Genomic DNA, 16,747 nt, shown 5'->3' on the forward strand with positions numbered 1-16,747 from the left:
TTGTGTGGTTGTCCTCCATTTTGTGATCTGATGTAATTATCCTATATGTTGTAAACCCTAACCTCTGTTGCGTTAATGAGGCAGGATTAGAGGCAGTTATGTTAATGAGTCAGGACACAATCTACAGGAGTAGGTTGTATCTTGAGTCAGTCTCTTTTGAGATGTAAATGAGAGAATCAGGCAGAAAGGAGAGGGACCTCATTACTACCAAGCAGGAAGAGCCAGGAGCAGAGTACCTTCATTGGACCTGGGGTCCCTGTGATGAGAAGCTCCTAGACCAGGGGAAGATTGATGACCAGGACCTTCCCTTAGAGCTAATGGAGAAAGCCTTCCCCTGGAGCTGGCGCCCTGAATTCAGACTTCTAGCCTCTTAAACTGTGAGAGAATAAATTCCTGTTTATTAAACCCATCCACTTGGGGGTATTTCTGTTATAGTAGCACTAGACAACTAAGACATACAATAAACAAGATTAAAACTTAATGGAGAGATTTAATGGCATATTATGCAGTTGAAAAGAGAATCAGTAAACTGGAAGATAGGCTAGAGGAAGTTTTCCAGAATGCAGAACAAAGAGAAAAGAAGATGGAACATGTGGAAAAGTGATAGAGTGATTTAGAAGTTTTAACATATGTTTAATTGGAGTTTCAGAAATACACTATAAACAGCATGGGGGTGGAGACAATATTTAAAGAGAATGGCAAAGAATTTTTCAGAACTGATGAATTCTACTAATTCATATACTGAATAAACCCAACTAATCCCAAATAGGGGACCCTGGCTGACACAAACAGTTAAGTGCCCACCACTAACTGAAAAGTTGGCAGTTCACATCCATCCAAAGGTGCTTTGGAAGAAAGCCTGGCGATTGACGTCTGACAGATCACAGCCATTGAAAACCCTGTGGAGCACAGTTCTACTCTGAAACACATGGGATTACTGTGAGTCAGAATAAACTGAATGACAACTGATTACTGGTTGGTAACCCCAAATAAGATAAATAAAAATAAATCCACACCTAGATACATCATAGTGAAACTACAGAACACCAAATATAAAGTGAAAATTTTTAAAACAACCAGGAAATGAGAAGTTATCTTCAAAGGAGTGAGGATCAACAACTGATTTCATAACAACAGCAATGGAAGCTAGAAGACAAAGTAATGAATGATATGTTCAATGCACTGAAAGAAATTAATTGCCAACCTAGAATTCTACCTGCAGGAAAAATATCTAAAATGAATGAAGGTGAAATTAAGACATTTTTAAAACAAAATAATAAAAACAAAACATGAGAAGTCTCATTAGTATTCCTGCTCGAAAAAAAATTCTAAAGCCTGTATTTAAGGCAGAATGAAAGTAATCTCACATCTGAGATCTGATAGAATATCTGAGATGCAAGAAGAGCTAAAGAAGACGGAAAGTATTAAATATGTGTGATACAGCTAAATGAACATTGATTGTATAAAGCAACAATAATAATGTTTTGTGAGGTTTAAAAAATATAGAATTAAAATAAACTACTGTAGTACACAATAGCTGCAACAATGGGTGCAAACATATCAAAGATCATGAAGGTGGCACAAGACTGGACAACATTTTGTTCCATTATACAAAACGGACTCGATAGCAACTAACAACAACAACAACAAAGATATCTAAATATATTTATAATATGTATGTATACGAATGAATGTGTGTATGTATATATGTATGTGTGTGTCTGTATATATATAATGCATGTGTGTGTGTATATATGTGTATGTATAAAATGGAGAAAATGGGGTTAAGTGGAGAAAAGTTGTTCTAGGTTTTTGTATTGTCTAGGATGGAGATAAATATATTAATTAAGTTTAGATGTTAGTGAGTTAAGAGTACATGTTGTTATATCTATGCTCACCAAAGAATAAAAGAGTATATAACTTCCAAACTAGTAGGAGAGGGAAAATAAGGCAAAGAAACATAGAACATTTGAGTCAAATAGAAAGCAAAGAAAATGATGAATTTATGTTGTATCACTTAGCTATTGATGTGTAACAAACCACCCCAAAATTTAGTGCTTAAAACAAGAAGCATTTATTTTTCCAATGAGTAAACAGGTCAGCTAGGTGATTCTCCTGCCATCAGCTGGGATCCTCATGGATCTACAGTCACCTGTGGGTTGGGTAGGTCGCTCTGCTGATCTAGTCTGCGCTCTCTCACTTGTTTTGGGGTTGGCTGGCTGTAAATTGGTCTGGAAAGACCTTAGCTGGGACAACTTGTCTCTGCTCCACGTGGTCTCTCATACTCCAGAAAGCTGGCCTGGGCTTGGGCAAGGTTCAGAGAAACAGCAGAAACATAAAAAGTCTCTTGAGGCCTAAGCTAAGAACTGACCCACCGTCTATTCACCCACATTCTCTTGGCCAAAGCAAGTCACAAGGGCATGATTCAAGGGGCAGGGTGGTTAAGTTTTACTTAGCTCCAAATTACGTTGTAAAGGGCATAGATTCAGGAAAGCCATTAATTAGGACCATCAGTGTAATCAGTCTACCTCTCACAGATGTCAGCAGACTCCAGAGGATTGAAATCACATGGGCAATGTTCTCTGTCCACAGTGCAGCTAAGCTTAAACTCATTAATTAAAAAAAACTTGTGGGATCAACTTAGAGTGGTGCTAAATGGAAACAGTTTAGCCTTGAAATAGGTACATTAGGAAAAAATAAAGACTGAAAACGAATGAACTAAACATTTATCTCAAGAAGTTAGAAAAAGAACAGCAAAATATGCTGAAGAAAGTTGAAGGAAAGAAATAATGAAGTTAAAAACAGAATTAATGAAAAGTTGATTATTTGAAATGCTAATAAATGATATAAAATGTATATGTGCATTATTTTTATAATTTAAAAAATCAGTACAGAACATAAATGCAAATAAAGATCTGTTACTTTTTTTTTTACAAAAGTGAGAAAATTATACTACTTAAATATTGAGTAAAAGGAATTGATTAAATTGTGATCTATATCTCAACTGAATTTTATTCACACATTAAAATTATTTTTAATAATAGAAAATTCTTGTTATATAGTATTAAGTGAAAACATTGTACAAAATTGGATATTTAGTATAATCTTAACTTTTTATAAAAATTCACAGAAAAAGCCTAGAAAGAAATATGTCAAATATGAATAATGTGTAGATGTATATAGATTTATGAGCTATATATATCTGGATTATTTTTATCTATTTCTTTATACTATTCAAAATTTGTACTCTGCAACGTTTCTTAAATGATTGTATTAAACTTTTAAATCAGAAAGAAGAAATTTTTGTAAAGATATATTTGTCTTCTGCCTCTAATCTTCGGTTCACAGTTCACAGTGAGGTAGGGGTGTCACTTCACATAAGGACACTCTAAGTGGTGGAAACCAGAAAGTGATCTTCAGGGAGGTTGAGTTACAGTCCTCTGGAATTCTGGGCTTATGGACCTGTGATACTGTGGGCACTGTCTGTGTCCTTCTGCATAATCAAATGAGGCTTTCTGTTTTATTGTTTAGCTCCTACAAAGATCTTGCTTTGATGTGCTGACAGAGGTTTTTTGTTTGGGGTTTGTTTTGTTTTGCCTAAACTTAAACCAGTATCGTATTCCATTTTCTAGCCATGAATAATGCTAGTGAGGTACATAATAGAATTATGAGCTATTTGTGTGATTTATAAGAGGCAAGTAACATGTTTTATGGGAAATAAAGACTGAAGTTAGGCCCACTACATCTTTAATTGGGTTGTTTTTTGCTCTGTGATTATTTAATTTTTGCATTCATTTTTTAAAAATCAACTTTTCCCACTTTAGAAATGCTTGAGACATGTTTATGTTGATAATTGGTAGTTATGAAACAAAAGAATTTGGTTGAGTAGCATAGTTAGTAGAAAGATTGAGGTGCTGAACTGAGCTCAAATAAAAAATAAACTCAAAACAGATGTTCTTAAAAATACATACTCTTCTCTAAACCAACAAAAAAATAGACATTTTAATAAGTTTGATAAGTAACTCTCTGTATCTCTTTACTGTCTTTCTATAGGAAGAAGCAATTTCAGTATCTTCTAGAAACCAAGGGGAAAAAACCAGGCATTACCAGTGAAGAAAATAATGACAGTAAAAGACTTACAGGAGAAAACACAAATCGTGCTACACTGAATTATACCACAAGAGACTTTTATAATGAAAAGCTGGAGGTAAAACTACCATTAATCTTTGTATATTTCTTCCTTAGTCATTTAAGATAACTTTTTGTTCTGGAATGTTAATCAGCCTTATATACAAAGATGGTGACAGTAGGCACCAAGGCGTTAAAAGTAGAGCCCCAAGATAAAGAAGAACTCATAGTTTCAATGTCTTTATTTCAGCAGAAAAATTGTTCAAAAGAAATCATACCAAAAGGCCAGACCAAAGCAGGACCAAAGGTCTTGATTAATCTGAATTAAGAAAAGGGGTATAAATGGTGTTGGTTGAACAATATGATGAACGTAATTAATGTCAATGAATTGTACATGTGAAGATTGTAGAAATGGTAAATGTTGTTACCTATATACTTACCACATTAAAAAAATAACATAAAATAAAAAGAAGAAAAGGGTGTAAGCTTGCTGTGAGGGCTTGACCAGCCCATGCCAAACCAGCAGAGGTCACAGCAGAGCCTCCATTCTGCTCCTGTTGGTTGGGCCCTGGATGTTTTCATTCATTTCTTTCATTCTCTTACACATTAACTCCTGTGTTCTTAATCATGTAATATAACGTTGATCTGTTCTCTTCCCAATATAGCTACTTAACCAGAAAAGTTGGAACCAATTCTTTACTTCTTTATGTGTTCAAATATTTATTGGGGGAGCACAATGTTGTCATGCTGTGGGAGCTACAAAAATGAAAAGCATGCAGCACCTTCCTGATGGACCTCACAAGAGGGCTAAAGAGATAAGTCTTCTAAAAACAATAGAATGTTAATTTTCTACAAGAGATTTTGAGGGGACAAAAGAGTAAAAGAACAAGACAAAGATGACAGATTGCATTGGTTGAGCATTTATGACTTATGTGCAAGATATTGTTTGAGGATATGTATTTATCCTCACATAGGTTATATATAATTTGGAAGTGAAGTGGCCAAGCAAGTGGTTTTCAGATATTTTTTAACATCTGTGGAGCTCTTTATTCAAACTGTATTGGAGTGGAAACCATAGTATGTCAAAACAAAGCAAAACAGCAGAAGTGCTGTTGTTATAGAGGGAAGATAGAAGTTCAGAGCTTTATTTGACTGGTCCTTCTATTATTTTTCTTTCCCTTCACCCCAACCTCAATCCTGAAGCATCTCTTTGAAACTGATAGGACTCTAAGAGTTACAACTTGAAAATCACTTGAAAACACAGTGCAACAATATTTTTAATAACATCCTAAAATGTTCAGTTTCTGCTTTAAATTATTCTACTACAAAAAAGTTCACTGCTTTGTGAGATTGTTCATCACTGAACAACTCCAATTGTGACGGAATACTTACTCATAGTAAGCTGAAATGTGCTTCTTCCTAGTGACAGACACACCATGTATCTGTCAGTTTGTCCTACTGTGGTGGCTTGCGTGTTGCTGTGATACTGGAAGCTTTGCCACCAGTATTTCAAACACCAGCAGGGCCACCCTTGGTAGACAGGTTTCTGTGGAGCTTCCAGACTAAAACAGACTAGGAAGAAGGACCTGGCAGTCTACTTCTGAAAAAATTAGCCAGTGAAAACCTTGTGAATAGCAGCGGAACATTGTCTGATATATGCCGGAAGATGAGCCCCTCAGGAAGGCACTCAGAATACGACTGGGGAAGAGTTGCCTCCTCAAAGTAGAGTCGACCTTAATGACGTGGATGGAGTCAAGCTTTTGGGACCTTTATCTGCTGATGTGGAACAACTCAAAATGAGAAGAAACAGCTGCAAACATCCATTAATAATGGGAACATAGAATGTACGAAGTCTGAATCTAGGAAAATTGGAAGTCATCAAAAATGAAATGGAATGCATAAACATTGACAATCCTAGGCATTAGTAAGCTGAAATGGACTGGTATTGGCCATTTTGAATTGGACAATCATATGGTCCACTATGGCAAGAATGACAAATTGAACAGGAATGTCGTCCCATTCATTGTCAAAAAGAACATTTCAAGATCTATCCTAAAGTACAGCATTGTCAGTGATAGGATAATATCCATACACCTACAAGGAAGACCAGTTAATACGACTGTTATCCAAATTTACACACTAATCACTAGGGCCAAAGATGAAGAAATTGAAGATTTTTACCAACTTCTGCAGTCTGAAATTGATCAAACATGCAATCAAGACATTGATAATTACTGGTAATTGGAATGCTAAAGGTGGAAATAAAGAAGGAGGATCAGTAGTTGGAAAATAATGGCCTTGGTAATAGAAACGACACTGGAGACTGTATGATAGAGTTTTGCGAGACCAACGACTTACTCGTTGCAAATACCTTTTTTTACAGACATAAATGGCGACTCTACATGTGGACCTCGCCAGATGGAATACACAGGAATCAAATCAACTACTTCTGTAGAAAGAGATGTTGAAAGAGCTCAATATCATCAGTCAGAACAAGTCCAGGGGCGGATTGCAGATCACACCATCAACTGCTCGTTTGCAAGTTCAAGTTGAAGTTAAAGAAAATTAGAACAAGTCCACGAGAGCCAAAGTATGGCCTTGAGTATATCCCACCTGAATTTAGAGACCATCTCAAGAGTAGGTTTGACGCACTGAACACTAATGACCAAAGACATCAAGGACATCGTACATGAAGAAAGCAAGAGATCATTAAAAAGACAGGAAAGAAAGAAAAGACCTAAATGGATATCAGAAGAGACTCTGAAGCTTTGTCTTGAACATAGGGTAGCTAAAGTTAAAGGAAGAAATGATGAGGTAAAAGAGCTGAACAAAAGATTTTAAAGGGCAGCTCAAGAAGACAAAGTAAAGTATTATAATGAAATGGACAAAGACCTGGAGATAGAAAACCAAAAGGGAAGAACACGCTTGGCATTTCTCAAGCTGAAAGAACTGAACAAAAAATTCAAGCCTCAAGTTGCAGTACTGAAGGATTATACAGGCAAAATATTAAATGACAGAGGAAGCATCAAAAGAAGATAGAAGGAATACACAGAGTCACTGTACCAAAAAGAACTGGTTGACATTTAACCATTTCAGGAGGTAGCATATGATGAGGAACCGATGGTACTGAAGGAAGAGGTCCAAGCTGCCCTGAAGGCTTTGGCGAAATACAAGGCTCCAGAAATTTATGGAATACCAATTGAGATGTTTCAACAGATGAATGCAGCGCTGAAGGTGCTCACTAGTCTAGAATACTGGAAATGGAACAACCAGAACACAATGAAAGAGAACGCTGACAAAACACAGAAAATGTAACTAATGCCTTTGATCAGTTTGTGTGGAAATTTCAAAGGGGAACCTATCTTGCGGTATAAACTTTCACCAAAAACACAATAAAATATTTTTTAAAAAAGACCAAGGAATGTAAAGATAGTGTAACATTTGGAAACTTATAACATTATTTAAACATTGTAACCAAATTATCATCTTATTAGCTGCATAAAAAACATTTAGTAAAGTTAAAAATTCATTTATGGTATAATTGTAGCAAACTAGGAACCAAAGAGAAATTCCTTAAAAGGGTATCTACCAAAAATATACAGCATATATCATATTTAACTGTGAAATGCTTAGAAGCATTTCTTTTTTAACTCAGGAACATGGAGGCTAGCCAGTTCCCAAGGGGGGGAAGAAAAAAAGCATAAGGACTGGAAAGGAGGGGTCAAAGTTATCATTATTTGCAGATTATATGATTATTTACATAGAAAACCTAGAAAACTCTAGAGACAAATTCTAAGAATTAAATAATAAATGTTTCTGGATATAAAATAATGTAAAAATCAATTGTATTTTTATATACCAGCAAAAAACACTTAGAAATGTAAAGAATTACCGTTTGACTTCTGTTAATGAACAAAGTGGCATGAGACAGTAATTTTCCTTTCTCATGAAATATCACATAAAAGCAATAATGGAAACTGGAAAAGAATAAGAAAAACTAAGCCAACAAACTCTATTTTCAACAGAACTTGGAGAAATATTATTCACAGACTCAACATAACACAGAAGATATGCTCAAAGCAGCAATGATTGGCATGGAAGCCACGTGTCAAGAGCAACAGAAGTCAAGTGATGGGAAAGTGAATACTCCCTATTTCCATAGTAAGGGGTTCACCATAAAGAGATTAAATTTTTTTTCACTTAAATACAGCAAGAGCAGAATGATTTGGGGTGGACAGGCTGAAGTCATGGTACAGAAGGGACATGGAGCACAAAGGAGATGGGCAGAAATTAGTAAAATGGTCCAAAATATGTCAGGTCTGAGAAAAAGCCAGCAGAAATATACTCTGTGAAGGAACTTCCTGCAAATAACTGGGCCAGAAAAATCTAACTCCGTCCATGATATGTAATAAAAAGGGAGCAGCACAGTATCAAATTAAAGTTATTCTGAGATGAAAGGTGGGAAAGAGCAGCAAATATTACCAGACACAGGAAATCATCAGGAGAAAAAATATATTGTCTTGAAAGAGACAAAATTTCTGACAAAACTGAAGGGAAAATAAATACTATAGAAAAGAAACAATAAAGATTATAACTCATTGTCATCAAGTCTATTCCAACTCGTAGCAACCCTATATGACAGAGTAGAACTGCCCTGTAGGGTTCCAAGATTGTAATCTTTATGGAAGCAGACTGCCACATCTTTCTCAGAAATAAGAAAAATGACCCAAATTAAACTAAGAGAGCCTAAAAATTAGAAAAAAAAAAAAAAAAAAGATAATAAACAAAGTTACAGGAGGTCCAATGTACGTAATTGAGGACTTCAAAACCAAAAAAACCAAACTCATTGCCCTTGAGTCGATTGCAACTCATGGTGGCCTTATGTATAACAGAACAAAACATTTTCATCTTAATGAGCGTTTCCCTCATTTTCACTGACCTTCTACTTTATCAAACATGATGTCCTTTTCTAGCATTTGGTCCTTTCGATGAGTAAGTGAGATGACTTCTCACTGTCTTCACTTCTAAGGAGCATTTTAGTTGTATTTCTTCTAAGACTGATCTGTTTGTTCTTCTGGCCATGCACAGTATATTCAATATTCTTCGACATTATCAAAGTTCAAATGTATCAGTTCTGTCCTCCTTTTTCATTGTCTACTTTTTGCATGCATAAGAGGTGATTGAAAAGACCATGGCTTGGGTCAGGTGCACCCTAGTCATCAACATGACCTCTTTGCTTTTTAAAACTTTAAAGAAGTGTTTTGCAGCATATTTACCCAACGCAATAAGTCATTTGATTTTTTTTTTTTATTGTACTTTAAGTGAAAGTTTACAATTCAGGTTAGTCTCTCGTACAAAAATTTATACATACATTGTTATGTGACCCTAGTTGCTCTCCCTATACTGCGACAGTACACTCTTCCTTTCCTCCTTGGATGTCCCGTGTCCATTCAACCAGCTCCTAACACTTTCTGCCTTCTCATCCCACCTCGAGACTAGAGCTGCCCATTTAATCTCATGTATCCATCTACTTGAGCTAAGAAGCACACTCTTAATGAGTATCATTTTATGTCCCATAGTCCAGTCTAATCTTTGTCTGAAGAGTAAGCCTTGGGAATGGTTTTAGTTTTGGGCTAACAGAGGGTCCAGGGGCCATGTCCTCTGGGGTCCCTCCAGTCTCAATCAAACCATTAAGTCTGATCTTCTTCCTAGAATTTGAGTTCTGCACCCCACTTTTCACCTGTTCCGTCAGGGTCTCTCTGTTGTGTTCCCTGTCAGGGCAGTCATTGGTGGTAGCTGAGCACCATCTAGTTCTTCTGGTCTCAGGCTGGTGAAGTCTCTGGTTTATGTGGCCCTTTCTGTCTCTTGGGCTAATACCTATCCTTGTGTCCTTGGTGTTGTTCATTCTCCTTTGCTCCAGATGGGTTGGGACCAATTGATGCATCTTAGGTGGCCGCTTACCAGCTTTTAAGACCCCAGATGCCACTCACCAAAGTGAGATGCAGAACATTTTCTTAATAAACTTTGTTATGCCAGTTGACCTAGATGTCCCTTGAAACCATAGTCTCCAGACCCCAGCTGCTGCTCTGTCCCTCGAAGTGTTTGGTTGTATTCAGGAAACAGCTTTGGTTTAGTCCAGTTGTGTTGACTTCCCCTATAGTGTGTGTTGTCCTTCTCTTCACCTAAGATAATTCCTGTCTACCTTCTAGCTAGTAAATACCCCCCTCCCTCCCCACCCTCGTAACCATCAAAAAATGTTTTCTTCTGTGTTTAAACGTTTTCTTGAGTTCTTATAATTATGGTCTTATACAATATTTGCCCTTCTGTGACTGACTAAATTCACTCAGCATAATGCCGTCCAGATTCATCCATGTTATGTTTCACGGATTCATCGTTGTTCTTTATCCTTGCGTGGTATTCCATTGTGTGAATATACCATAATTTGTTTATCCATTCATCGGTTGATGGGCACCTAGGTTGTTTCCATCTTTTTGCTGTCGTGAACAGTGCTGAGATGAACATGAGTGTGCATATATCTATTTATGTGATGGCTCTTATTTCTCTAGGATGTATTCCAAGGAGTGGGATTCCTGGATCATATGGTACTTCTATTTGTAGCTTTTTAAGGAAGCTCCAAATCAATTTCCAAAGTGGTTGTACCATTTTACATTCCCACCAACAGTGTATAAGTGTTCCAGTCTCTCCACAACCTCTCCAACATTTATTATTTTGTGTTTTTTGGATGAATGCTAGCCTTGTTGGGGTGAGATGATATCTCATTGTAGTTTTGATTTGCATTTCTCTAATGGCTAATGATTGTGAGCATTTTCTCATGTGTCTGTTAGCTGCCTGAATATCTTCTTTGGCGAAGTGCCCGTTCATAACCTTTGCCCGTTTTATTTGTCTTTTTGTTATTGAGGTTTTGCAGTATCTTGTAGATTTTAGAGATTAGACGCAATTGGATTTGTCGTAGCCAAAATTTTTTTCCCAGTCTGTAGGTTGTCTTTTTACTCTTTTGGTGAAGTCTTTTGATGAGCATAAGTGTTTGATTTTTAGGAGCTCCCAGTTATCTAGTCTCTCTTCTGGTGTTTGTGCATTGTTACTTGTGGTTTGTATTCTGTTTATGCCACGTAGTAGGGTGCCTAGTGTTGTCCCTATTTTTATTTCCATGATATCTTTATCGTTTTCGATTTTATGTTTAGGTGTTTCATCCATTTTGAGTTAGTTTTTGTGCATGGTGTGAGGTATGAGTCTTGTTTCAGTTTTTTGCAGATGGATATCCAGTTATGCCAGCACCATTTGTTAAAGAGACTGTCTTTTCCCCAGTTAACAGACTTTGGGCCTTTGTCAAATATCAGCTGCTCATAGGAGAATGAATTTACATCCGGATTCTCAATTCTGTTCCATTGGTCTATGTATCTGTTGTTGTACCAGTACCAGGCTGTTTTGACTACCGTAGCGGTATAATAGGCTCTAAAATCAGGTAGTGTGAGGCCTCCCACTTTGTTCTTCTTATTCAGTAATGCTTTACTTATCCGGGGCCTCTTCCCTTTCCATATGAAGTTGATGATTTGTTTCTCCATCTCCTTAAAAAATGCCATTGGAATTTGGATCAGGATTGCATTGTATGTGTAGATCGCTTTGGGTAGAATTGGCATTTTCACAATGTTGAGTCTTCCTATCCATGAGCAAGCTATATTTTTCCACTTATGGAGGTCTCTTTTGGTTTCTTGCAGTAGTATCTTGCAGTTTTCATTGTATAGGTCTTTTACGTCTCTGGTTAGATTTATTCCTAAGTATTTTATCTTCTTGGGGTCTATTGTAAATGGTATTGATTTGGTGATTTCCTTTTCAAAGTTCTCTTTTTTGGTGTAGAGGAATCCAACTAATTTTTGTATGTTTATCTTGTATCCTGTTACTTTACTGAAATCTTCTATTAGTTCCAGTGGTCTTCTTGTGGATTCTTTGGGGTTTTCTGCATATAAGATCATATCATCTGTGAATAGAGATACTTTTACATCTTCCTTACCAATATGGATGCCCTTAATTTCTTTTTCTAACCTAATTGCTCTGGGTAGGACCTCCAGCACAATGTCGAATAAGAGTGGTGATAAAGGGCATCCCTGTCTGGTTCCCATTCTCAAGGGGAATGCTTTCAGATTCTCTCCATTTAGGATGATGTTGGCTGTTGGCTTTGTATAAATACCCTTAATTATGTTGAGGAATTTCCCTTTTATTCCTATTTTGCTGAGAGTTTTTATCATGAGTGGGTATTGGACTTTGTCAAATGCCTTTTCTGCATCAGTTGATAAGATCATGTGGTTCTTGTCTTTTATTTCATTTATGTGATGGATTACATTGATTGTTTTTCTAATGTTGAACCATCCCTGCATACCTTATATAAATCCCACTGGATCATGGTGAATTGTTTTTTTGGTATGTTGTTGAATTCTGTTGGCTAGAATTTTGTTGAGGATTCTTTCGTCTATGTTCATGAGGGATATTGGTCTGTCATTTTCTTTTTTTGTGGTGTCTTTGCCGGGTTTTTGTATCAGGGTTATGCTGCCTTCATAGAATGAGTTTGGGAGTATTCCATCCTTTTCTATGCTCTGAAATACCTTTAGTAGTAGTGGTGTTAACTCTTCTCTGATAGTTTGGTAGAATTCTCCAGTGAAACCAGCCGGGCCAGGGCTTTTTTTGTTGGGAGTTTTTTAATTACCTTTTCAATCTCTTCTTTTGTTATAGGTTTATTTAGTTGTTCTATCTCTGTTTGTGTTAGTTTAGGTAAGTAGTGAGTTTCTAGAAATTTGTCCATTTCCTCTAGGTTTTCAACTTTGTTAGAGTACAATTTTTCATAGTATTCTGTTATGATTCTTTTAATTTCGGTTGGGTCTGTTGTGATATCACGCATCTCATTTCTTATATGGGTTATTTGCTTCCTCTCCTGTTTTTCTTTTGTCAGTTTGGCCAACAGTTTATTGATTTTGTCTGTCTTTTCAAAGAACCAGCTTTTGGTCTTGTTAACTCTTTCAATTGTTTTTCTATTCTCTATTTCATTTAATTCTGCTCTAATTGTTTTTCTATTCTCTATTTCATTTAATTCTGCTCTAATTCTTATTATTTCCTTTCTTCTGGCGCCTGAGGGCTTCTTTTGCTGCTCTCTTTCTACTTGTTCGAGTTGTAGGGTTAATGGTTTGATTATGGCCCTTTCTTCTTTCTGGATGTATGCATTTATTGCTATAAACTGACCTCTGAGCACTGCTTTTGCTGTGCCCCAAAGGTTCTGGTAGGATGTGTTTTCATTCTCATTTGATTCTATGAATTTCTTTATTCCATCCTTAATTTCTTCTGTAACCCAGTAGTTTTTGTGCAAGGTGTTGTTCAGTTTCCATGTGTTTGATTTTTTTTTTTTTCCTTGCTTTTTCTGTTATTGATTTCTACTTTTACGGCTTTGTTGTCAGAAGAGGTGCTTTGTAATATTTTGATGCTTTGGATTCTGTTAAGGCTTGCTTTATGGCCTAATTTGTGGTCTATTCTGGAGAATGTTCCATGTGCATTGGAAAAGAAAGTATACTTGGCTGCTGTTGAGTGGAGTGTTCAGTATATGTCCATGAGATCAAGTTGGTTGATTGTGGCATTTATATCTTTCGTGTCTTTATTGAGCTTCTTTCTGGATGTTCTGTCCTTCACCGAAAGTGGTGTGTTGAAGTCTCCTACTATTATTGTTGAGCTGTCTGTCTTTCTTTTCAATGCAGTTAGAGTTTATGTATTTTGGAGCCCTGTCATTGGGTGGGTAATTATTTATTATACTTATGTCCTCCTGGTGTGTTGACCCTTTAATCATTATATAGTGTCCTTCCTTATCCTTTGTGGTGGATTTTACTTTAAAGTCTGTTTTGTCAGAGATTAATATTGCCACTTCTGATCTTTTTTGAGCGTGGTTTGTTTGATATATTTTTTTCCATCTTTTGAGTTTTAGTTTGTTTGTGTCTTTAAGTCTGATGTGTGTCTCTTGTAGGCAGCATATAGACGGATCATGTTTTTTTATCCATTCTGCCATACTGTCTCTTTATTGGTGCGTTTAGTCCATTTACATTCAGTGTAATTATTGGTAGGTATGAGTTTAGTGCTGTCATTTTTATGTCTTTTCGTGTGTGTTGTTGACAGTTTCTTTGTTCTACTTAATTTTCTGTGCTGAGTCATTTATGTATTTTCTTTTCATCTTTTTCATTGTTGTTGATATTGTATTTGCTGAATCTTCATATTTTCTTGGTTTTTATTTTGATGTATAGGATTGTTAGTTTCCTTTGTGGTTACCTTAATGTTTATACCTATTTTTCTAAGTTTAAACCAGTCTTTTATTTCTTTATATCACCTTGACTTCCTCTCCATATGAAAAATCTATGACTGCATTTTTTAGTCCCTCTTTTTTTGTTTTAATGTTGTCATCTTTTACATATTGACATCTGTGTTTCCCTATTTTCAGTGTTTTAGCTTTGATTTATTTTTGCAATTTCCCTATCTGATATCTTTTTGCTGTGACCCATGTTCTAGTCTTAGGTTGTTATCTGATGTTATTGATTTTCTAACCAGAGGACTCCCTTTAATATTTCTTGTAATTGTGGTTTGGTTTTTGCAGATTCCCTAAACGTCTGTTTATCTGGAAATGCCCTAATTTCACCATCATATTTGAGAGACAGTTTTGCTGGATATGTAATTCATGGCTGACAGTTTTTTTCCTTCAAGGCTTTATATATGTCATCCCATTTCCTTTTTGCCTGCATGGTATCTGCTTAGTGTTACTGACTCTCCTTTGTAGATGACTTTTCATTTATCCCTAGCCGCTCTTAAAATTCTCTCTCTTTAGTTTTGGCAAGTTTGATTATAAAATGTCTTGGTGACTTTCTTTTGGGATCTACCTAATGTGGGGTTCAATGAGCATCTTGGATAGATATCTTCTCATCTTTCATGATATCAAGGAAGTTTTCCGCCAGCAAATCTTCAACAGTTCTCTCTGTATTTTCTGTTATCCCTCCCTGTTCTGGTACTCCAATCACTCATAGGTTATTCCTCTTGATGGAGTCCCACATAATTCTTAGAGTTTATTCATTTTTTAAAAATCTTCTATCTGATTTTTCCTCAAATAAGTTGATGTGAAGTACTTCATCTTCAGCGTCACTAATTCTGACTTCTGTTGCCTCATTTCTGCTCCTATGACTTTCTATTGAGTTGTCTAATTCTGAAATTTTATTGTTAATCTTCTGGATTTCTGATTGCTGTCTCTCTTTGGATACTTGTAGCCTATTACATTTGTCATTATGCTCTTGCATAACCTTAAGTTCCTCTGTTTCTTTGTGTTTGTGTTCCTTGGCTTCATCTGCATTTTGTCTTATCTCCTTCCTGATCTCTTGAAGAGTTCTGCATATTAATCTTTTGTATTCTACCTCTGGTAATTCCAAGAAGTTCTCTTCCTCTGGAAAATTTCTTGATTCTTTATTTTGGGGGCTTACTGAAGCCATCATGTTCTTCTTCTTTATGTGATTTGATATTGACTGTTGTCTCTGAGCCATCAATAAGTTATTATATTTATTTATTTAATGTTTGCTGACTGTGTCCTAGCTTGTTGTTTTGTTTTGTTTTTATATGCCCAAATAGGCTGCTTGTGTGAGCTAGTTTGATTATTGGTGACTTTGAAGCTCTAACATCCTGGTTAGATCTGTTACTAGGTATGTGAGCCCAGGTGTCTGTTTACTTTTCTTGTATGAGTTCAGCTCAGGTGTCCAAGTAGTCGGTCACTAGGTGTGTGATGCAGTCTCTCACCTACTATCTTAGACAGGCAGCAGTGATTGGTGTAGGCACAGGTATCTGGCTGCAGTAGGGGGTCATGCGCTGAGCAAGGCGGGGCTGACAGCTGCCCCTGAGTGTCTGGGAGGAAAGCGTGTCCCTGTTCCCCAGAGCACGTAGTTGGGTGGGTTTTGCACCCAGACTGTGAACACCCAATGCTGTTGGCTGTAAGGACTAGGAGGCACCACTTATTCTTGGACCCGTCGTGGGAGGCTAGGTGGCATGGGTAGAGCCACCAGTCCTCAGGCCCCTGATGTGGGTAGGTGAGGACCCTGCTTAACGGGCAGAGCAGTGTCAAACGTCATGAACCTGCCACCTCACCATACAGCTGAAAGAGTTTAAGTTAGACATCAGGTATACACCCTATTGTACTGTGGTAATGATGCCCTACACTTTTGAAATGGGCCCACACAGGTCTGTGCAGGGGTGAAAGGCATTCAAAGTCTGTGGACTGCTTATGCCTGTGCCTAAGCAGAGGAGCTCTGCCTACCCTGAGTTCTGGCTTAGGGAGCCGGTACATTATTATTTCCCTGTTTGTTAATTTGTTCCCTCTCCAAGGCTGGAAGAATGGCTCAGGACACGTGACTGGTCCTACTTCTGGCCAAGGGGACTTGGCAATCACTGTTGCTGGCTGGGACCTGGTGCAGAGTGGGGAGGGGGCAGGTAAATGGGAGAAAGGTTTTTCCCAAAGTGGGTGTTTTTTGATGCATGTGGTAGGTCAGACGCAAGTACTTATCTTTTGCTGATTGAGTGCTGCTTTTCATTGGTTCTGGAT

General features: G+C 36.9%; 1 protein-coding gene across 2 annotated transcripts in view; it reads left to right on the forward strand.

Moving 5' to 3' along the window:
* LRRC49 (leucine rich repeat containing 49) overlaps positions 1-16,747 on the forward strand; it is a 200,047-nt gene that overhangs the window by 174,323 nt on the left and 8,977 nt on the right. For both annotated transcript variants that reach the window (XM_023729769.1, XM_023729768.1), the window contains exon 16: positions 4,054-4,207. In XM_023729769.1, coding sequence (XP_023585537.1) covers positions 4,054-4,207 — 154 coding nt within the window. The remainder of the gene's footprint in view (positions 1-4,053; positions 4,208-16,747) is intronic.

Source organism: Trichechus manatus, unplaced genomic scaffold (assembly GCF_000243295.1).
Source record: "Trichechus manatus latirostris isolate Lorelei unplaced genomic scaffold, TriManLat1.0 scaffold00030, whole genome shotgun sequence".
Lineage (NCBI taxonomy): Eukaryota > Metazoa > Chordata > Mammalia > Sirenia > Trichechidae > Trichechus > Trichechus manatus.